Raw genomic sequence first — 23,788 nt, forward strand, 5'->3', positions numbered from 1 at the left:
CGCACCGCCTACACCCTTTGACTGCGTTGGTCATTCTTTTAAGCGAACTCCACCTTGGATAGGGAGGGTATCAATTATTTTCTTGATTTCTGGCAAAGTGCACTTAATATTGTTGGTGTGTGTGTTTTTTTCCGAAAGAAAAAGGTTCGAAATAAACTCGATGAAGAAATTTTTTGTGGCTGGTGCTAAGTTCAGCGGGATTTCACGAGGAAAGCTCCTAATGAATACAAAATTGGATGAAGAAATTATGATTTTATTTGTCAGTCAATTATCATATTATTATTATTATTATTTTAAAATATATAAAAATTAAAATTTAAGAAACAGGGAATAATCTTTTTTATCTCAGCAACCCAATTCTCTCGCCGCCAAGGTGGAAGATCCACTTGGCATCATCAACTCTCTGGGACTCCAATTGTCTGAATGCTGCTGGCAAAGGAAGCACACACCAGTAGTTCCGATGCTAAGAGATTCAAAAAGCTCCAAAGTAGATAGTTGGTTAAGCAATGGTTTTTAACAAAAATAAAATAAAATAAAGGTATTTTAATAAATGATATTGAAGAAGAGGTAGTATATTAAGAGCTTAACAAAGTGTAAACAGACTTGGTTAATGATTGCCCTTAAGGATAAGCCTATATATTCATTTATTATCATCACATTGATGAGATAACAACACATCTGACACTACTGAAGAAACCAAACATTAATAAAAACCAAATTGCAGTCGAGGAATATAGTCTTTAAATTTACAAGGCCTCAAATAACTAGTTATCCTTGAAAATATTAATTAAAATACTATACCTAGTTTTAAAATTAAAGCTAGGACAAAGTTGCTCGAGAGCTTTCAAGAAGGATCTTCGACTCCAACTCATATGATTAGATAATTAAATATGTTAACATGGTTATATTTGATATATATCAAGTTAATCTAAATTGAATCAGCTCGATTATGAATCGAAGAGCCGCCTTAGTAAGACGGAGAATATGAATATTAAGCACTCCTATATTAGACTTGGACAATTTATGCCAACTAAGTGTATGTCCTTGCTCTCATGACTTTTTTATCATAAGAAATTCTTAACAATTTTCTGGATTTGGGAAAGATAGGAGGCTTGCCAAACCCCAGGATTTGGGATTCAAAAGCAATAAGAGATATCCTTCTGGGGACAATAAGATTACCAAAGTATATGAAAGGAAAAGAACCCTCCTTAAAACCGAAGGTCTAATAAATTTCCTCTCTTCTAACTTGAGAAGTCAATCTAGAAAAAAAGATTTCAGTTTTGGTTAATTCTTTAGTTAGGGAGGATCTCATGCTTCTTAAAAATGTGCTTGATACTAAAGAGAGATTTCCGAGGATATCATTTATAGGATATTTTCAATTGACATTTATAATAGAAAGGATCTGAGTTACCTAATTTAGTAGTTTAGGTAAGAAGGTGTAAAAGTAGTTGGACCACCAAAATATAGAGGTAAAGGAACACAAGCAATTGCTCCAACATTACCCTTAAAAGAGGGATTAATATTAAGGCATTTGAAATTTTTATGACCAACACAATTGCGTTGAAAACAAACAAAAGGAAGTTCTTCATATGTCAAGACTTAAAAACTACTATATTAGGATTTTTTCGATCCAAATGCCTTGTTTAAAGGCTTTCGACAAACCTAGTATCCATCAACTTTGCTAGAGAGAGTCAAAACTCGAGATAAGATACTATAGTAGTATCTTTTTCTAAGCCTCGGAACAATTTGAGTTTTGAATAAATGTGACATCCTTTTTTTGTGCCTTCGACAATTAGAATGAAGTGTTTGACACGTTCAGAATATTCCAAATTTATATATGCATACATTCAGGATGTGACACATTTAAAATCATAATAAAAAGATTGTCTACAGTAAGACTGGATTAAATCCAACAGCAAAAAAATCAATGGAAAGCTAAATTTATTAATAAGATAAAAGGATAGACATCATGGTAAAGGCAAATAGAGTATCCTCCTAAGATGTAGTAGATCTGCCTAGACCATTGGCCTTTAGGTCCATAAGAAGCATAGATAAATGACCCAAGACAACCCAATCAAGTGCAGCATTGTATACTCCCAGGCTGAGTCTCTAAAGTCAGTGACATTTGCAGATGATTGACCCCTTTAATCCTTTGTAGTGAGTGATCTGTTAAACAAGTTACATGAAGCTTAAACTTGCCACGTTCACTTTTCTCTACCATTGTCTCATCAGCTCTATATGTTACACAGCACTAGACTAACACCTTTGGGAACAACTTGTCATTGCAACCACCAACATTGCATTGCAGCCCTGCCCCCCTTTGAAAATTCTGGGCAGAGATCGTCGGAGAACATGCAGGGAAAGAAGGTCCACGCCCAGCTAGAGATCTGCCATCTAGAAGTCAACTTTCACCCATTCATACCGACCAGGAAGCGGGCGGTCATTTACAGGATCGAAGTTGTACCTAGAGATAATGGCAAGAGAAGGGAAAAAATAGACTGAGTACATCCACAATGGTCAAATTCAGGTAAGCTTACGTAGATAAATGGAAAAAATAACTTGAAGACCTCCTATACCTTTCGATAAATATTCGTTGCTGGAGTTGCTCTGCGCCGGCAAAAAACTCATCCATCTCATGAGCACTAGGAATATTCTGATGAACAATTTGCATCCTCCGGTTAGTGGTTGTAGAATTGGAAGGCCTGTTTGTAGAACTTGGAGTCCTTATCGCTTCTGGATTCCTGATCAGACTGCAAGGGGTGGTCTCTCTGGAACACCTGAGACAAACAAGTGGTCATCAGCAACATAACAATCACATGGAATTAAGGTTCTTCTAAAGAAGTATGCTTCTCGATGAAATGTTGTTGCTAGATCTAATCCATACTAGAAAAGCCTCCAGAAACTTAAATATAGTTCAGAACAGCGCTAAAACTCTCAAAAGCTTCTTTGATAGCTCAAACCAGTGTAGACTAATCGATTAGCCAAAATCATTCAAACAAGTAAAAACAGGAAACAGGACAATGTTTTTTTTTACCACCAAACGAATATTACTTTAGCATCCCAAAGACGTAATTGCCTTGTGCATGTAGTTGCAACTCAGAAAGAAACCAAAGATCCATTACCAGTTCCAAGTCATGTGCAAGTCAGATCTAGAAGATTTATTACAGGTGTGACGAGGACCTCAAGCAATAAATGGCAATAGACAACCAAGAAAAGGGCCCCAAAATTTGTCACGCACTGGACAAAACGATGGAAAGCTCCCTATTAGTGCCATCCGTAGTCCCTCAAACATTTGGCCTGAGGTTCATGTATGTATCCACCCAATGTCACCTTGGCAACAAAAGTGTTCCACAATGAAAACAGAATACAATTATTTAGCTAAGCTCATGATTGCACAGTCAACAGCAGCAAGGACAATGCTTCATTGATTGCTCTAATGGTAGCTCAGACATAGAGTACAATAATCCAAATTACCTCAGTCTGATAGGCTTTGGTTTTTCCTTCCTGTCCAGATGCGTATTGTTATTTATCATGTTCTCTGATACAAGAAGAGAGCCAGCAAAGCATGTACCAAGCAATGACCACACCATTGTGGCATGTTTGAAGTCAGTAAAGAAATCATTACAAGACATTGTGGTACTCGTTTCCAACGGGACCAAAATTTCCAACTTATCTTTTCAAACTTTATTGTGGATACTGCCAAGCGTTACCAGTCATGCATATTGCCAAGTAGTTCTAAAACTAATGTTAATAATCAGGTCAACTGCATGCACTTTGGCCTGCACAGGTCCATTGCATGTGATGAACCAAATCATGTACAGCATTGCACTGCTTGAAGCACCGGAAAGGGAAAAGTGAAAAGACGAAGCTAAAGGAGAACATGAAGGAAAATGAATTGGTCTTCCACGAGCATGAAAATGTGAAGCAAGTAATTCCAAGAAACATAATAAATAAGAAAGAGGGTATTAATGTCAGGACATGTAAACAACAGAACTTCCTCAAGCAGGCATAAATGATCACCAACTAATGTTGTCCCTCCGGTACCAAAATCACTGAAGACAAAAGAAAACCCCATTCATCACAATAACTCCAGTAATGAAAGAACCATGACTGAAAAGTACTCATGCTCCGGAAACAACCCATAGAGGAGAAACTGCAAGAACCTAATAGATTTCTATAGTAACAAAAGAGGAATGGAATCAACACAATCAATCCAAAGCAATATTACTCGGCAGCACCGAAAACCTTGGCAGTCCAGCCATATAGTTAAAAGAAGAGAACATTAAGAACGGAAGAGAGGCAAGGCTAGGCATCAGTGCACAATATTAACTAGGTTAACTCTGTGATGATAAGGTTTGTGAGAATAAAATCCACACAGAAAGAACAAAAAGAAAATGGAAACATAAACATTCGCTGAGAAAGTACAGAAGAAGAATCAACTTCACAACTTTTACATACGCGAGAAAATAAGCAAAATAAAAGAAGCATTTTTAGAGATGAATGTCCTGCTTAAAGGAGTGGATACTCTTTATAACAGGATAAATTCTAGCGAAGAATAGAGGTTTTAGCTCACGGCAGGCTTCGGCTTCGGATGAAGACTATGTTGAAGAGCTCACCGATGTCGGACTACTTCATTAAAAATGAGACATGTAGCTCAAAACCTATGTTTAACAACGAAGTGTCGCTGAAAACACGGAACAATTCCTCGAGAAAATAAAAACGAGATCGAGATAGACCATAAAAAGAGAAATATAGTAGTAAGCAAACAAGCAAGGAGAAAAATCATTGCAAGTAACAGCAAAGCTCGACTTTGATATCACAGAAAGATGAATGAAAGAAACAGAGAAAACGGGAGAAAGATAGAAGAACGGGCAGAACAAAACCCAAAAAAAAAAAAGGAATCCTGATTTTAGCAGAAAAGGTTCGATTTTTTACCCTACAGATTCGAGCAAAACCCACCTGTCCCTCGAATCAGCCTCGAGAATATTCTCCCCAAACGAGACCTCCGCAACCGGCGGCGCCTCCGCTTCCAGCGCCGCCGAACATCTCCTGGTCGAGACGGACTCCACCGATCCCGAATTCGATCTCCGATTGGGGCCAGACTTCTGCGAGCTAAATCTAGAGTCTGTCTTGGAGCTAGGGTTAGGCTTGGGCTTGGAGGTGTCCTTGCACGGCTTGCAGGCCGAAGGGGGCGGGAGGGGCTTCTCGAGCCGGCGGCTCCGGAGTTCGAGGTAGGCGAGGGAGGAGTCCTGCGCAGCGGCGGCGGCGGCGGCGAGGGTTCGGGCGCGGGTGCGGACGCCGACGGAGGATTGGTGGGAGACCTCCATGACTGCCACCTCACCGGAGACCTTAGCCTTCCTCATATACTTGCCCATATCCTATATCTCCTCTTCCCCCCCTTCCCTTCTCTACAATCTACACTGAGCACATACAAGAGAAAGGGAAAGAGAAGTACACAAGGCTGGTGGAGGGAATCGAAGTGGGAAAATGCGAAATAAAAAAGGAAGGGGAGGTGAGGAAGCTCGAAGTGGTGGAGGAAAAGGTGAGAGAGAAAAAAAAAGACAGTTTTTGAAAGGAAGGTAGGAGGAAAGAGATCAAGAGGTGGGGGAGGGGAGAGCGACGGATAGGCGATGGAAGTGGGCGAGGAACGATAGGAAGGGGTATTCTATTTGTATTAGGAGTGGAGAGAGAGAGAGAGAGAGAGAGAGAGAGAGAGAGAGATGCATACGTACTTGCGTTGGATGTAGTAATAGTTGAGGAGAGGATATATTGGCGAGATATTAAGTGGAAGGTGACGGACGTAAGCAGCGATATAAGGTTAATTGTTTCTACGATATGTCATGGAAACAGATAAGGTTCGTAACGTCGAAGAAAAATAGAGATATGTGAAAGAAACGCGAAAAGACGGTGAATTTGTCACGAGACGATAAGATGTGACACGACGCTCATTGGATTCTCTTTTGAGTTCAAAATAGGGTGCGGCGGAGGTGAGCGGTTTCGGCGATTCTAATCACCGGGAGGGACTCTGCATGGGGTCGAAAACAAACTCCATCGCTCATTGATTCATATGAACTTTGACTGTCTCATTCGATTCAATGTTATTAAACTCGACCTTAAATGAGCACAAAGTCAACATTTGCTCCGAGCATTTACAGCTCGATGCTAATAGCAGTCAAATAACAAGCAGTGGCAACACATTACTGGTACTTTTGAGGCCAAATATAGGCCCAGGTGTACTTAATTGCTGTTCCTTAATGAATTAGCTTACAAGGTTTGGTACTGACACCATCGCATATATATATATATATATATATATATATATATATATATATGCGTCGTAATCTCCATTCAACAACACCTGAGGGATTATTTATCTTTATTTTCCTTTTCCTGCGATCATTTAAACTAGAATTTCTCGGATTGGTTGGACTCTGATTTATTTATAGGGTATGGGGGAGACGCCATTAAATCCTCATGTAAAAGAAATCTACTGGAACAGGAGAGACTACTCACAAAAGTCACGGCAGCTACATGGGTGCATGACACTGAAATCTTACACTTCTCTGCAACAGATATAGAAAATTCTCACTGGTGCAGGGAGTCACATCTCTGGCCATTCTCGTCTTCCAAAGAGAAACAATAAACAATGATCACCGGATGGGAAACACCCGTCTCCTTTGAAGTTTTCACATCCCCAAGCCGCGCGTATCAGCTTCAAGGAATCCTATGCTTAGCTCTACTGTGAAGAGTCGCATTACTAGTTGTTTTAATGCTCATAAATGCTATGGTCTATGTCACCGCCCTCTCTCTCTCTCTCTCTCTCTTTCTCCCCCCTCTAAATTCCAACAAAAGATTAGTAGTGACAAAGTAAAAGAACGTAAAGGCGAGTGAGAGAGGAAAAAGAGCATAAGATAAGCTTTAGACAATTTAATGGTTATAATGACTTGAGAGAGGGCGAGAGAGAGAGAGAGGGGTATCCTATGTGTATATTCTCGCTCTCTCCGCTCTCTTCGAAAGGCATCTCTGGCTGTGGATATTCCCGCCAAGGATTGGAAAACCCGACCCCGACTGCGCGCCAAAACCAACCCCGCACGTGCGATTTTCCCGCCAATCAAATAGACCCGTTTCCGCACGTGCCCGACCAACGGGTCGCCATTCCCTCCAAAACGATAGAGAACGAAGGGAAACGGGAAGAGGAGGTCTAAATAAAACCGGGCGAGCGCGAGTCCCATCGCCGTTTCCTCCTCGGTTTCCTCGGCCAGCTGCCACTTGGTACGCACGGGGTCCACCCGAGGCCGATCCCACCCGGCTCGGCGGCCAATCGGGTTCCGCCCCGGGAAACGAAGTGGCCGATTCATCGGCGAGGAATCCAGGTGATCGATCGGACGCGTTTGACGCGTGCAACGGTCATCCGCCAAAGTGGGACCCGACCGCCTGGAAGAGTGTTTCTTGAGGTGCGGAAATCATAATCATACGCATCAAAACTAAGTCGTAGTTTGGGGTGCAGAAAAAGAATCTTAGCACAAGTGTTCGTAAATCTTACTTTCTTATCATCAAAAGATTTCATAGATAATCTTTTTTTTGTTTTCGGATCTGCACCGGCGAAGACAGATCCGATAATATTCGTACGAATCCACGAGATCTTGAATTTGGATTCCATTTATGTGACTTGGGACACCTCGAGCATAGACAGACTCAGATGTACTCGATGTAGCATGGTGACGTCACCATCTGACCACAATTTCACGTGTCAAATCGATGTCTATGCTTTTGATGCAAATCTATTCTCAGGTGTTACAGCTTTATATACATGCATGCATGCGTGCATGCTTTGTTTATGACCCTCGTGAAACCTAATTCCGGAATGGTGCGTAGGTGACGAAGGATTAGGTTTCTTCGGGCCGCCATCATTAATGGTGTTTCTCTGGTGGTCATTTTGTTGATCTCAGTAGCACGAGGATTGACTGTGTTAAGCTTCTGTTCTGGAACGTGATCTCTATGATAGATTGATGGAAAAGGGTAGACGGATCGGTCGTCAGCGGACAAGGATCCGAGCTACTTTTCTCCGCTGTGTGTTCTTGTTCTGAGGCCTTGTTTTCCTGCCTGCTTTTGCTGAACGCAAGGAGGGGTTGGCTGTTCCGTGACATATGTTCTCTGATGCATGCACTGCTGCTGCATCCCGTGGAAAGCCAGCTTTATTTCACTTCCCCGGTGGGAGATGATGGACATGAGGAGCCAGTCACTCTGGTTTATCTCTTCTCCTAGTCCAACTCGGTGCCTCTGTACGCTGTCTGTATCATTGCGAGATGGAATTCGCCAAAAGATTCAAAGGCGTGCACCAACCTTGCTACATGTCAGAATGGCCCATCTCTGTTTCATTCTCTTGCTGGCCGAGAATAGTACGAACTGTTCTTGAGTCATGCTGGGTCTGCTCTGATCGGGAAACTGCTGTTGAGCTGAATCGGATCCCCCTTGGAAAGTTTGATGGCGATGGAGAATGCAGTCATACCGCATGATAATGATGGAGACCAGGATCAATAAAAAGACTTGTTTTCTGATTTAAGCTTCTCTTCCTTTCTGATTACTGGAGATCGCTATAAGTTATCAAACATATATTTTTCATTAAAGTTTATCGATATATCCTTCATATTTTTCTTATTTATATGGATTAGGAAGAAGGATTTTTCTCGATAAAGTAATGAGATTTCCTAGTACAATTAAGAAAATCTTATTTGTTATCAGAGCAACAAGTTGCCTTGATACGATGAATCCGCACGAGGGTAGCACAAGGGATGGATGGAGTCCTGAGTTGTGGTTAGCCGAGCGACAACAGTGATATGATGCGTCTAATAGTCGACTTTGGAGATGTGAAAAAGCGCTACAGTTGCTGCTGATCAATCGTCGTCGGAGGTGAGTCAAGGCAGAGGAGGAAGCCTAGGGAGATGCATGCGCGACTCACTAAACGTTTCTACCGCTGTACTCAACCATCTGGAATAGGTATGAACTGCAACATCTTCAAATGAGAAATCGATTGCAGTGAGGAGACGACGTGCTTTTACAAGAACGACGACGGGGTTGCTAGGGGCAGATGAGCGATTAGAGTAGAGGCATCGCAAAACAACTAAGATTTTTCTTCGAAAGGTGGCGGGCTCGATGAGGAGTGATTGTTGTTGTCAGATGGCAAGAAGAGAGCTTGCTCTAGGCAACATGCTATACCACGATAATAAAATATATATTTTTCATTGAAGTTTATTGATATGTTCTTTCTATTTATACATATTACGATGAAGAATTTTTCTTAATAAAACAGTAAGATTTGTTATCAATCAAATCAGGAATACTGAAACATCATCGTCATCTTAACGGGAGTAAAAATTAAAGAGCGACAAGATGCTGCAACCAATAAGAGATGGCTTGTTACCTAATGCTGCAATCAACAGGTGTCCTCCCAGCTTTCACCATGTCCAATCTCAGCATCATCTACCATAGTTTCAAATGGATTCTCGAGAGGCCGCAGAGGAATCTCCCAAGGCCAAGTCGCTTTCGGGAGTCAGAGAGGGAACAGTAAGTCCACGGATGGCACCAAAAGGCCATTCAGGAGTGGCTGTCCTCCGGGAGGACAAGGGAACAGTCGTAGGTGAGCTGGGGTGGCTCTCGTTTCAGCCTTCACTGTGTCATTTTGGCATCTTGCTTCGTGGGATGAGGGTTGTGAACTCCGGATTTTGATGGTTCAGTGCGGGCTGTAGCAAACTTGGCTTTGGACTCGCGTGCATGGAAGGAATCAACCAAAATACCGCAAGATTTCCTACGGCATCATGGCGTCACAAAGTAGGGTTCTGTTGTCGCCTAATGGTTCTTGCACATACGTGGCCCAATAATTGTTGGAACGCCCACCCAAACTTTTACAGCGGTGTCATAAAAAACAATTGGTGTGCGTCATGTAATGAATGACTTGCATCTTGTTGAGCATCTGAGTGTTTGACGAAATGTCGGAGGCAATGCTCACGCACAAGTACACCGTTCTTTGAATTCAACAAGAACAAGGGAAGGGGGTGTTCGATTGCAACGGGTAAGAGATGTCAGAGCTCAAAGCCACCGAGTTCTCAGATAAGTAGTGTTTGGTCGGAAGGAAGTCGCTGCATCGACTGCCATAAAAGATGGTTTCTACCAATCTCTCTGCACAAGGTTTCAGAGCATTTTTGTTCCACCCGATTAATTTGATGGAGAATTAAGTGGCCAAAGGTTATCCATACGTCTAACTTCCGGTGTGCAGCATTCCGACATCTGCTGTGTTCCGTAAAAGAGATGGATGGAGTTCAACAGCAGTCCAAAATCTGCATAGCTGCACACTAGTTAATGACTTGTGCATCGTAATCATTTAAAGCAAAAATAGAGAAACCATCGTAAATATTTATGGTACCACCAGCATTAATATATACATAAATCAACCTCATTTCCATGCACGTTTAATCTTGAACTATGTTCTCTCATCACACAAAAATGTAGCGTATCGATACCTGGGTTCCTCCACTTCTCCGTGGCGCCACCAATGTGGCGCAGGTGGGGGAGGTTCCAAATCTTCTTGGTTTGGGGGAGAAGAGAACAAAAGGACCTTATCAATCAAATTATTTGAAGCGAGATGCTAGCCATAGAAGTCTTGTTTTGCAGCGCCCTTCTGATAACATCAGACACTATTCTTGTATTGTAGTGCCCTTCAGAAATCTGGATAATAATACACAACGGTTTTTGCTTCCAAGGACATCAAAGAGCTTCCCTTTCCATCTCAGATCCTCCTCATTTCCACCCCCTTCGTTGTCGTGATTTCCATCATGTGGATCATCATCCATTGGGTCAGACTACTTCAGGACGTTGTTGAGCAATGTTAAACATACTGGCTCTTCGCAGCTCATCAAGCTCAAACTTGTGGTCAGGCGTGTGCTGCTGGTTGAACCTGCCAGGGAGTTTTGATTTGGTTTTGTAGCATGCTTCACACAAGTCAAAGCCAACTGCTTCTTTCCAATCCTTACACTTGTATCGCTTACCAATAATCAGATATATCTGTTAGTGAGTAAAAAAAAAGGGTAATCAAAAATAAAAAAAAATAAAGAATAATTGTTCCCATGCAGGAGGAAAAAAGAGAGAAAATAAAAGAAAAGCTCAATAACATTTGATCTTTTTTTTTCAAATGAATAGAATTAATGTCTTTAATGGTGATTCTAGAAAAATATTAGTAACAGGAAGCAAAATGAGTTGTTTCTTTATTTTCCTAAGTTCTAAATGCAGTTGTTTCCTTACCTTCATAAATTCAGAATAGATTAAAAACAATCTGCTTTGTAATGATCATCTATAGGCAATTAACAGGAGTTATAAGGCATATGACATGGCGAACATACCTCACATGAGTCACACACGACTCCTACAATAAATACAGACATGTCTTCATTAAGCCATAATAAGCCCATGGCTTCACAAGCTACTTTGGCCTTCAGTTTCTTTGGTTGTAAAGTACCTACCATGGAATAAGCTAATGTTAACTCTCAATAATAGAATGGAAAAAATAAAAAAAAACAGCTTATTACCACAATATCAGAAATATACAAAAAAATAATCACATGGCAAAATGCAACTAGAACAAGATATTCTAAACGGCAGGAAAAGATCCAATAAATTGCAACCACACAACCATTTACAAGGTATTTCTGAAGTTATCTAGAGAAATGAGTACTGGCAATTGTAGTAGTAACCTGTATTACAAATCATGGACAGCCATACCGTCTCGGCCGATGGTATCAGTCCATGGGTAGACCAACACATACTAGTCCGTACAAGCATACCGTATCAACATACGCCGATAGGTACCAATTTTTGATAAAAGACCAAAAAGTGGCTGAAAATTCATTAAAAAAAATACTTTTTAGGTTTTTTTTTTCCTAATTTAATAGTAATTTTATTATATTTGAATAAGAATAGAGTACACATGAGGCATGAATAAATTAATATGACTGTGATTAGACCTAAATACCCCCAAGCTGGGGCTAAATGTAAGAGAATGGACCTAATTGAGACAATACATAAGAGAATGACTTCAATTGATAGCTTGATTATCACTAATTGTCGATTAAAAATTTTAAAGTGTGAGAAAGAGTGAGAATGAGAGACTGAGTGAAAGAGAGGGGAGGGAGGAGGTTTTAAAGCCCCGAAAAGAGGCCCCAACGGTCAAGGTTTAAAGCCCAAAAAGAGACCCCAATGGTCAAATTATGATCAACTTATAAAGCCCCAAAAGAGGCCCCAACGGTCAACTAGACCATCGGGGTCAAACTTGATCCCATTTGGGTTGGCATTAGTTAAATTCCGATCGGACCGACCCGCATCAGTTAGTACGGGTAATGTAATGACCGTTGGGGTCAAACTTGACCTTATTTGGGTCAGTATCAATCCAATTCTGATTGGTACCAATCTGTCTTGGTTTGTATGGGTGATGTATCGATCGATACGGATGTACTAACCAGGCAATGTATCAACCAAAGGTGATGTATCGGCTGGTACGGTGCATCGTGCTCTCACAAATCAATTAGTTGCCAAAGACATTAGACTCAATCATTCAAACCTGTGACACACTGAACCAAATTGGAGATCAAAAAAGATATAGCAGATGACAGAAATGGGGCCCACTGGGCCTCACGAGGTTGGCCAATCGCCGAGAAGGTAAGCGGTGCGGGCCGACGGTGACAAGGAAAACGTTACTCCCCCGGAGATTCTAACCTCCCCACGCCACACACGCACGCAGCCGTCCACATCCAGCCATTCAAATGACCGGTTTACCGTTCGATACATGCGCTTCTCGCCGATGTACTTTTTTAGATTACTAAAAAGCCCCTCTGGGTAGTCATTATGACGAATCTTACCTCCTCATCCGACGGCCGATGAATTTTCAGATTTCAGGCCACGGACGCGATGAATGGAGGGTACTTCAGGTATTTCAATAGAGCAGAGGGTGATGGTAATCTTGTTATTATGACAACTTGGGAGGCCATTTATGTGATAGGCCCACTATATATATATATGAGTCCACCTCCCCAAACTCCCTCGTCCAGTCTTTTCCCACCTCTCTCCTTGTGTCTCTCGCGCTCCTTCTCTTCCTTCTTCCACAGCCGTCTGCCGCCGGTATCACGGCGGAGGAACCCGGCGGGTTCCGATCGCTCCTCTTCTTCCTCCTTCGTCGTCCCTTTTTTAGCCCTTTTGTCTGCGGCCCATCTGGTAACTCGTTTACTATCTTCGGGCCTTTTCTTGGCCTCGTCTCCTTAATCGATCTTGATCGCACCAAGCTGACGTGGCGAGAGGCGGAGGCCCACCGACGTCGATCCGCGCACCGAAACCTGGCGTGCTGGGAAAGCGGAAGGACCGCGGGCCGTCCGACTCAACCCGCACGCAATCCCAGAGCAAACCCGAGCCGCATCTGCCGGACGCGGCCACGGCGGCTCGGCCCACGCCGGTCGGGGACAACCGGCTGCTGGCCGGACTCCTGGCGCAAGAGTTCCTCACCCGGGGAACGCTCTTCGGGAAGCGGTGGGGAGGGGGTCAGGGCTCCGACCCGGCCCGGCCGCCAGGCGGCACCGAGGAGGGCCTGGCCAGGCCGGGTCGGCTGGGGTACTCCGAGGTGTCCTACCTGCTGAAGTCGGACGCGGCCCATATCCCGGGCGTCGTCAACCCCACCCAACTCGCCCGCTGGCTTAAGATTAAGATTATTTTTTAATCTTATATACAAATCTTAATGTTTCATTTTATCTCAATATAATTTTTTTAAAAATATAAATATTAAAATATTAAAGATAATTAATTACAAAAAATTATAATTAATCCTTTCGAGAGATTCAGAATTTATACATATCTTTTCTTTGTCATTGGAGATTGAGATGGGGCCCACTCGAGAGAGCTTTCTCTCGTACGATCCTTCAGCCCCCACCTCATCCTCGGGAGTCACACGAGCCTACTATTGAGAATATTGATACACAGCAATGAGGCTTATTCTTTTGTTTTTCCCCCTCCTCGTGTGGGTTACCAACCACTAGTTACCCATCGTTCTCGTCAACCACGATTTTCGAAGGGCTCAACACGTAATCACAGAGAGCATTAATCCCAGATGGTGTGATTCAGTTCTTCTCTCTGAACACATGACACCGAGTATTATATTATGTTCATTCTAGACGAAATCCAAACTTGAGAAATGACGTGCCCACAATCTTTATTCCCTAACGTAACCCTCAAAGAGACGTGTTCACTAGCCATCGACATAAATGAGTCCTTGACGACATAAAGAGGCTCCTTAACGAGCAATTGACTATCCTCCACTAGCCACTTAGGTATATAAGCAACCCTAAAGCCCAGAGGAGCAGACAGATTATTATAATCACCACACTACTAACTTAATCTTCAGAGGAGTTGAGTCAGGAATATCCCACGATGCTGATCGTTTGCGTAAAACTCTTGACGAAGTTAAGACACCTCGAAACAACGCCCAACCTGGCGAATGAGATGCATCTCGGGACCAAACCTGCTAGATTCTCACGTGACCCTGGACAATCTTGCGCCTTTGAGATCGAATTAGTCTATCTGTCGACAACATCCACGTACCAACAAAAATTAATCTCAACTAACATATATATTATTTAGAAATATTCAAACGCATACATGGAATAATTCATCAAATCAATATGATGATCCACCTAATTTGATCTCATTCCCTATTTTAAAGAGTATCCAATCTCTTCTAATCGGAAGACCCACCTCATCCAATAAGATCCACCACATTTGATCTCATTCCTTATTTTAAAGAGTTTCCAATCTCTTCTAATCGGACAACTCACCTCATCCAATAAGAATTGGACTTACTCTCAAGCATTTATGGACGGAAGACGCGATGCATCGGCGTCCTCACCACACAAATGTTCTTGTATTACGTTTGTAAGAACAAAGGAACAAAGGGAGGGAGAAACTTCCATGAAGGTAGAAAGCATATGAGTGTGACGAGCCATAGAATACTTGGACTTCCGCAACATACAAAATAGCAGTTCTATGCCATGGACCGTTGCATACAGTAAAAGCGCGCATGGGAAGAAACACACACGCTGCTACAGAATTTAGTACGAGTTCCACAACACAACACAATGATTCAGGAGTATCGCCGAAGGAAACGAAGACGACAAGGCAAGCAAAACCATCGTCAAATCCAGCCATTAGGCCATCATGAATAGTTACAGCGATCAAGCAAATCAAGAAGAGAGAGAGAGAGAGGGGTCATGGAAATCAAAATGAGGGAAAAGAAAAAGAACGCCCACCAATGTCAAAGGCTTACCTTTTCTTGTCTTTTCATGGGCGGGGTGGTTTTGGGTCACTCACCACATCGAGGAAGGAGGCTAATGCGCGCACAGGGAAACCCACCAGCGGACCGCGTCGGGGTCCACCTCATCCTCACTCAGAACTGAAGCCAGCGGGCGAGCTGGGTGGGGTTGACGACGCCCGGGATATGGGCCGCGTCCGACTTCAGCAGGTAGGACACCTCGGAGTACCCCAGCCGACCCGGCCTGGCCGGGCCCTCCTCGGTGCCGCCTGGCGGCCGGGCCGGGTCGGAGCCCTGACCCCCTCCCCACCGCTTCCCGAAGAGCGTTCCCCGGGTGAGGAACTCTTGCGCCAGGAGTCCGGCCAGCAGCCGGTTGTCCCCGACCGGCGTGGGCCGAGCCGCCGTGGCCGCGTCCGGCAGATGCGGCTCGGGTTTGCTCTGGGATTGCGTGCGGGTTGAGTCGGACGGCCCGCGGTCCTTCCGCTTTCCCAGCACGCCAGGTTTCGGTGCGCGGATCGACATCGGTGGGCCTCCGCCTCTCGCCACGTCAGCTTGGTGCGATCAAGATCGATTAAAGAGACGAGGCCAAGAAAAGGCCCGAAGATAGTAAACGAGTTACCAGATGGGCCGCAGACAAAAGGGCTAAAAAAGGGACGACGAAGGAGGAAGAAGAGGAGCGATCGGAACCCGCCGGGTTCCTCCGCCGTGATACCGGCGGCAGACGGCTGTGGAAGAAGGAAGAGAAGGAGCGCGAGAAACACAAGTAGAGAGGTGGGAAAAGACCGGACGAGGGAGTTTGGGGAGGTGGACTCATATATATATATATAGTGGGCCTATCACATAAATGGCCTCCCAAGTTGTCATAATAACAAGATTACCATATACCTCTGCTCCATTCATCGCGTCCGTGGCCTGAAGTCTGAAAATTCATCGGCCGTCGGATGAGGAGGTCAGATTCGTCATAATGACTACCCCGAGAGGCTTTTTAGTAATCTAAAAAAGTACATCGGCGAGAAGCGCATGTATCGAAGGGTAAACCGGTCATTTGAATGGCTGGATGTGGACGGGTGCGTGCATGTGCGGCGTGGGGAGGTTAGAATCTCCGGGGAGTAACGTTTTCCTTGTCACCGTCGGCTCGGCCCGCACCGCTTACCTTCTCGGCGATTGGCCAACCTCGTGAGGCCCAGTGGGCCCCACTTGTGGTTGCGAGGCATGATGCATGTGATGACTGGAATGGATGGGAACTCGAGGGTTTTAACCTCGGAAGAAGCAACTCGGAATCAGAGCGATTAGCGAACGGGGGAAGAAACAAAAGAAAGTTGAAAGCGGGCCATTGCTTCATCGCTAAAAGAAGAAGGTTTCTTCAAGACAAGTCCATGCCGAAAGCTTTAGGGTTCTTAGATTCCCCTCCAGAGAAGGCTCTCGGGCCCAAGAATCCTTCCATCGAATGAACGGATAGCTGTCGTGGTTATCTTCTCAAGGAAAACGAAAGATGAAACAACCAAAAATACTTGTCCTCGCTTAGACATTTGTATCGAGATGCCACTCTTATGGTCATGATTAAAATGGCAAGTGTAGGTTCCCTCCAAGAAACTGATACCTTCTCTTCTGGTTTCTTAGACGAGGAGAAGAAACATCTCTCGAGGCAGTGTTCGAAGATTAGAGAAGAGATGGAGTTTGGGGGCTTCCCCGTACAGCCTTCGTTTTCTGATCCTAACGAGGGAGTAAAAATAAAAATATATATCAGAGTCAAAAAGGTTAAAGCACGAACCTCAAAGCGACAAAATGATTTCCACATCACCTTTTTCTTATTCCTTCCCCATCCGGCTTTCTTTCTCTCTATTGTAATCTTCGGAGGAAATAGAACACATCAAAGGCATTGTTTCTTCCTCCTTGTTGAAAGTACAAGTGTCGACAATATCTGCAAAACATGAATTTGTATTAAATGATGCATATTTTATCAAGTAGTTTTGGATTTATAGATATAATAATTTTAATAATTTTATCTAAGTCGTGCAATACCTTTGCGTGTCCATCCGTAAAGGTCAAAATGATCCACTACAGATCGAAAATCTCTCACAAGTATTCACAGTACGTAACATTTATTTACAAACCTAAAGCGATCATCAAACCCAACTAAAATGGGAGTATTAAGTCTTCGATCGTCCCTCTACAAGCTGTGCAAAGCATAAACATACCAAAAGACACGGACATACATAAGCATTACATCAAATATCCTATTTAAAAGTTTGTCTATGACACAACATGGGATTAAATAGCTTGAGTTATTCGCTTTGGATGTATCTGTACGATTTCATCCTTTTCGGAGGAGCATGTGAACTTCAAAAAACATAGACCTGACGGACTTATGAGTCTTTGGTTTCCGTACTCCTAAACGAATATGGGATTAAATGACTTTATCAAGAATATTACCGGTTCAGAAAAGTCCATGCCAAACCATGTATTTGCATTGATTGGTGAGGTCCAAATATCTAATTTGCTTGTTATTATTTGGAAGCTATAGCTTGATAATAGATTAAGACTCACCAACTCCATCCACCGAGGCTCCCGAACTCAGAGTACGACCAAGTCATACAATTTTTACCGTCATTGATCTGCAAATTTGATCCAAACATCTAATTTGCTTGATGCTACTTTAGAACACACCAACTCCATTTACCTAAGATGAGGTTTCTGTTGTAAGCCGAGTGTCGAACACTTTGAGTGCAGTGTTGAATTCAGAACTTAGCCATACGCATACCTGATGCAGGCCGCCGCCCTAGCGAACCCGCTACCGAAGTCGCCACTTTTGATCGCCACGAGACCTTCCCCTTGCCCTCCTTGCTCACCAAGTCCATCCCAAAATCACTCGCAGCGACACAGCCCAAGCAAAAGCACACCGCTCCTCTTTCGTTCTGTGGTTTGCTACGGGGGACTACAAACTTACAAGACGGTTTGGCGGATCTCTTATTTAACCCGACCCGACATTAAAAGGGTCGGATCTGGTCCTCCTAATTTCACACCCGAAATGTTATAAAAGTATTGTAGCGTCCGTTACTAATGTAAATTGATGGACTTTCTCTTCCCGTTGCAAACGACCATAACGAGTAAGAAGAAGAGACCGTGCCGTCGATGAAGCTTAGAGCCCGATATCTTCACATCCCGACTCCAACCCTTTCATCCCTCGTGTCTCCGTTGTGACGGATTGTTTCCGAGGCCGCAGACAAGATCTTTGATCTCTATGCAAACAGAGCAGTGAGTGATACAACAAGCAGCTCTCGCATGGCGCACACCCGAGTAACACGTGGGTGGTACTTGAGCAACGGCGATTACTGTAGCAGAGGTAAATTGGTAATTTTTGCATGGCATGCACTCATGCAATGCGAGTACACTTCAGTAATTTCACATAGCAAGGGGAAATAAGTAATTTTATAATTTTATAATGTTAAAAATAAATCAAATATGTGTTATCCCACAAATATGTTGCAAACACAATAGTGAGCGATACAACGACACGCTCTCGCATGGCATACACCTGGGCGACGCGTGGGTGGTACCCGTGTCATGGTTATTATTGTAGCAAGGGTAAATGGGTAAATTTCTTATGGCGTAACACTCGTGCGAAGTGCGGGTGGTACCCGTGCAGTAGTAAATAAGAGTAATTTCATATAGCAAGTGTAAATCTGCCAAATCTATATATGTGGTCTTTTTTTTAATGACAGTATCATAATTCATCAATTTTAAATAAAATATTAAATTTTTAGAAATGGTAGGAACGCAGTATGTATTTGTAAGATGTATCAGATAATTTATCTATAGGTTTCCATTACTATCACACGATTCAATTTATTGTTAACATAAATTGAAGTATCAGAATTAATTCAGAATTAATCTATCAAATATTAGAAGGAATTTATACATTTCATTCTAAATCAAATCTTAAGTGTAATCATTTTTCACACATCTTTTCTTACTATAAAAGAAATATAAAATTTTTTTCATTAATTTGCTTAATATTTTTAGACCTAATAAATTTATTTGATAGATGATGCTTTAATCTACTTTTCTTATTACTAACTCCTTAACTAATAATTAAAATATTATAAGATTTTTTTTATTTTAATATTTATTTTTCATGAACACATATATTAGTTCATTCAAGTCTCACTTATCCTTATTTATATTATATTAAATCTTAAATAAGCTAAATTAAAAAAAAAATATTTGAAAATAAATTATATGAAGAAATATTCATTTATATTCATGCTTACTACTTTAAATTTTATATCTTTGTGAGCCTATCGAGAGTATAATTATGAATTTCTTGGATTCTATCATATTGAGTCATAGTCATCATTCATTAATGTGTCAATCAATGACTTATCAATGTATTTAAATCTATCTTCAAACATATTCTAATCAAATAATTTGAACCAAAGAGTATAATGATACTAGAAACATAAGAGTATATAGAGGAAATACCATGGTAAAATATGAAATAATATTAATACTTTGAGTTTTTAAAATATGATAAATTATTGATATTATCCATATTTTACCTTTCGATAAAATATAGATATATTTAGTGTTCACTCAAAATTATTTATAGAGGTCGAATAATGTTGCTATTTTTAGGTATATAATTTTAAATTATAAAAATATATTATCCTATCTTATCATATAATACTTAAAATAGATTCTCCTTTAGAATTGTCTACATCTCCTAATTATGTGTACTATTATAAATATTATTTTTTTAATATTATTTAGATTTAATTTCTTAATATAATTTTATAAGTTATTCGTTTATGCTTGATCGCTATAAAACTAATACAATAATTTAAAATATATTATAATCGATAAAATATTTATTATAATTTATATATCATAAATCTATTATCCTAAGCTACCTTGACAACTACTAGTCAAATAAAATTTAGGAATATAAGTTACAAATAATATTAACTAAATATCTTTTAATTTGATTTATATAAAAATATTTTAATAATAATCATAATCATAATCATTATTAAACATGAATCAAAATAAAAGAAAAAAAATGATAATTGTAATCATGATAAAATATAAATCATACTTTTATTAAAAAATAAATATTATTTTATAATTTTAAATATATATATATATGTGAATAACTAAATAAATATCTAAGAATAATAATTAGAATATAATTATTACATATAAAAATCTTATCAATATGTCATATGAGAAAACTATAAAGGAAAATCATAATATATATTTTTTAAAATTTTGTATGAAATCATACTTTTATTAAAAAAAAATTAAATATTATTTTATAATTTTAAATATATATGTGAATAACTAAATAAATATCTAAGAATAATAATTATAATCTAATTATTACATATAAAAATCTTATCAATATGTCATATGAGAAAACTATAAAAGAAAATCATAACATATATTTTTTAAAAAAATTTGTATGAAATCTTAAATTAGACGGGTCAATCCTGTTTCATTGGCTATGCTTAGAATTGGCTAAACATTAGCCTAATTGAGTTAGTCAAAAATTAAAATCAATTAAAGTCAAAATTTGATCAAAATTTGATTTTCTTTGATTACGATCAAAACTTGATTGATCAAATCTAAATTCAGTTAAACAATCAAGATATAATCATGATTAAACCTTATCAAAATATTTGATTAAAATAAATCAAATTAGTTAATTTTATAACATTATGATACAAGTTAAATTTGTAATTTTACTTGGGGCACATAATGAAAATGCATAGTTTTAGAAGGGAAAAACTATTAAATGGATATAAACTATATTTTTAATAAATGAAACCCTATTTTTTTCTTCTCTTATTGCTATCATGGTATGCAACTACCTGGCCATTGCTTGTTGCTATCATGTTGGGCCATGGTTGTTCTCATTCAGCCAATCGATGACCTCATCGGTCGTCACATTGTGCCAACGCACCCACATGTGGTTGTTCTAATTATGTACTGGTTCCTCACTGATGGAACACTTCTATGACCTAGCATTGCTGATTATCATTCCACCACGGAGTTATGCATATGCGTGGATCGATAAACCCACACGATCGTTGTGTGGTGTGGTTGTGCTCACGCATTCACCTGATGACCCCATAGGTCGTTGTAGTTGTTCTTGTCTATTGCACAATTGTTAGGAACCATGAACTTTGGTGTCTAGTAGATGCCAGCCATGGCCAGCAAATGCCACTACAGCGACATTGCTATAGTTGATGGTTAAAGGAAGCATTACAACCATCGTAAGTAGTGACATTACTATAGCCACCTATGACCAACGTATTGTCACGGACAAACTTCTAAACAAGGTGTTTGATGTAATGCTTATGTATGTCCGTGTCGTTTGGCATGTTCATGCCTTGTACAACATGTAAAGGGGCGGCCGAAGGCTTAATAGTCCCATTTTAGTTGGGTTGGTGGCCTCTTTAGGCTTGTAAATAAAGGTTGTGTCATGTAGACACGTGCGAGAGCTTTTCGGTCTGTAATGGACCATTTTACCCTTTGTTGTGCCACTGTTCAGAGCTTGTAAAGTCTGTTTGTAATTTGCTTTGTCTATGAAGTGTTTTTCGGACATGTTTGCTTGTGGATCCCGTTTGAGGCGTTCTCTTTAACCCGTTCTCTCTTTTGTTGGTCCTAAGGGACAATGGGAGGCTTCGGGGAGGCTGACCTTTGCGGACGGACGCGCAAGGGTGCCGCACGACTTAGGCAAAACCAGCTAAGTCCGTGTCATATGGTATCAGAGCGGGACAAGCACTCATAGAAACACTTGACATGCAAACGTGGGGGACCTAGTGGGGCTGCATGGAGGGCAGTCAGCACACGCGCGACCGTTTGAGGGAAAACGGGCATGGAGATGTAGGGAAAAGAGTCGCTCAGAGGAGCGGGCATCTTACATTGGCATTCAGAGGAATGACCAACCCTTCGCGCAAGAGGCACCACGAGAACAGGCAAGCTTGGAAGAATGCGGAGCGCACAAAGGTTGGGATGGCTGAGTTTGAGCTACGGCTCAACGTTGACAACTTTACTTGATGGTGCTCAAGGCAAGCGAGGCGCTTGGCAAAGGACGAGACCATGCAAAGTGGAATGAGTTGCTCAGCGACCGAAAGAGTTGTGCAAAGCTCACAGAGGTGAGGGGAATTGCTAACTCGAAGAATTCGGTACTCATGCATGGGCTTGTATGCGGACGATGGATTGTTCGTGGCCATCCCAAGGCGACCGAGTCTCGACGCTATGGAGCATTGAAACTTTCTCTTCGGCATGCGAAGGATACGTCCGGAGGAGGCTGAAGTGTGCAACGAGTTCAGCATGTTGCTAGGCCTTGAGGGGTGCAGTGGTGGCTGTATTGACGTGGAGGCGCAATCTAGCAAGTGCGTTTGCAGGAGGCAGAACAATGCACAGTTTATTCTGCAGATCGGAGTAGTCCAAGGGGATGGTGGTCTCCGAAACGAAGAGAGATGTTGCTCCAATGGGACAGTTATCCAGGAGGGATAAGTCTCGGCTCTCCAGAGGGAGAATCATGTGAGATGGACTTCACATGTTGAGGAGGAGTACCTCACAAACAACAACTCCACGAAGCTCAATGGACCGAGCAAGCAGCGAGGAGTTGTCACATGATCTCGCTCGAGAGAATGCATGGGTGGATGCATTGCGAGATCAAGTGGGGGAGCGACCTGAAGCAACTTAAATGAAGGCACACTTGGAGTCGATGTGGAGATCGGACTCAAGGGAGGGCTGACCTGTGGAATGGTGGGCACGAGGGCCACCATCGACTCAATGCGAAAACGAGGAGCGGAGCAACTTGGGCGTAACTTGGTGAAGTACCCAAGCCGCATGAAGGGAGCCAGCAGAGAAGTTGGAACATGGAGCAGAAGCACAGTGCTTTCCTTAGACAGAGGTCAAAGACATGAACTCTTGCAGAGGCAAGAGTAGGATCATGTTGTTCCATGGGTCCTTCATTCTGACGGAGCGGACTCATCTTGCATGGTGCCAAAGATGAAGGGAGCTTCTAGGCACATGCACCTTATCTCGGAGGAGCATTTGATGGAGGAACTAAGGCGACTCAATTTGCGGAGGCGAAGTTGGGTTCAGAAGGCCTTAGCACGGGGCAAGAGGACGCAGAGGCGGGTACTCTTGAAGAATATGCCACAGTGTTGCCATTCGAGTTGCTATGAAGGAAGCGGTGTGCAGCGGAGATTGTGCTGGTAGGGGCAGAGGCCCAGGATCCAGGCAATGGTGCATAATTTACAGCGAAGTCGGTGGACTTCGGGAGCTTCTAGGCGACGGACTGTCCTAGAGCGGTGCTTCATCTAGGTGTGACCCAAGAGTGGGTGGATGAAGGTCGATTGCCAAAGGAGCGAACAAAATCGAAGGTGGAGGAGACCCTGCGATGTATTGGCAGAGGCCACACATGGAGGGTTC

At 41.9% G+C, this 23,788-nt stretch overlaps 2 protein-coding genes and 2 long non-coding RNA genes across 4 annotated transcripts; all 4 read right to left on the bottom strand.

Annotated features, from left to right (window-relative positions):
- Positions 1-1,924: 1,924 nt before the first annotated feature.
- On the bottom strand, positions 1,925-5,638 carry LOC103970242 (cyclin-dependent kinase inhibitor 4). The gene is made up of 3 exons (XM_009383942.3): positions 4,960-5,638; positions 2,577-2,777; positions 1,925-2,464 (listed from the first exon to the last, which is right to left on the bottom strand). The coding sequence occupies exons 1-3, from the start codon at positions 5,373-5,375 to the stop codon at positions 2,395-2,397; spliced, it is 687 nt and encodes a 228-aa protein (XP_009382217.2). The 5' UTR covers positions 5,376-5,638; the 3' UTR covers positions 1,925-2,394.
- A 4,596-nt stretch (positions 5,639-10,234) lies between these two features.
- On the bottom strand, positions 10,235-11,624 carry LOC135596536 (uncharacterized). Its single transcript, XR_010480956.1, has 3 exons — positions 11,394-11,624; positions 10,518-11,058; positions 10,235-10,334 (listed from the first exon to the last, which is right to left on the bottom strand). It is a non-coding gene; the product is annotated as an uncharacterized LOC135596536 (long non-coding RNA).
- Positions 11,625-15,472: 3,848 nt separating this feature from the next.
- Positions 15,473-15,859, bottom strand: LOC135596373 (uncharacterized). The gene has a single exon (XM_065088432.1). The coding sequence runs from the start codon at positions 15,857-15,859 to the stop codon at positions 15,473-15,475; it is 387 nt and encodes a 128-aa protein (XP_064944504.1).
- Positions 15,860-16,923: 1,064 nt separating this feature from the next.
- On the bottom strand, positions 16,924-18,268 carry LOC135596537 (uncharacterized). The gene is made up of 3 exons (XR_010480957.1): positions 18,099-18,268; positions 17,139-17,258; positions 16,924-17,050 (listed from the first exon to the last, which is right to left on the bottom strand). It is a non-coding gene; the product is annotated as an uncharacterized LOC135596537 (long non-coding RNA).
- Between the last annotated feature and the right edge of the window lie 5,520 nt (positions 18,269-23,788).

The sequence above is a fragment of the Musa acuminata genome, chromosome BXJ1-11 (genome assembly GCF_036884655.1).
Source record: "Musa acuminata AAA Group cultivar baxijiao chromosome BXJ1-11, Cavendish_Baxijiao_AAA, whole genome shotgun sequence".
Classification (NCBI taxonomy): domain Eukaryota; kingdom Viridiplantae; phylum Streptophyta; class Magnoliopsida; order Zingiberales; family Musaceae; genus Musa; species Musa acuminata.

What these genes read in the sequence shown, in the direction of transcription:
- LOC103970242 (XM_009383942.3), bottom strand. Translation starts at nt 5,375, where the DNA reads ATGGGCAAGTATATGAGGAAGGCTAAGGTCTCCGGTGAGGTGGCAGTC. An exon ending in GAGGCTGATTCGAGGGACAG is followed by an intron (nt 2,778 to 4,959) that starts GTGGGTTTTGCT and finishes TGTTTGTCTCAG; the next exon opens with GTGTTCCAGAGAGACCACCC. An exon ending in CAACGAATATTTATCGAAAG is followed by an intron (nt 2,465 to 2,576) that starts GTATAGGAGGTC and finishes CATTATCTCTAG; the next exon opens with GTACAACTTCGATCCTGTAA.
- LOC135596373 (XM_065088432.1), bottom strand. Translation starts at nt 15,859, where the DNA reads ATGTCGATCCGCGCACCGAAACCTGGCGTGCTGGGAAAGCGGAAGGAC.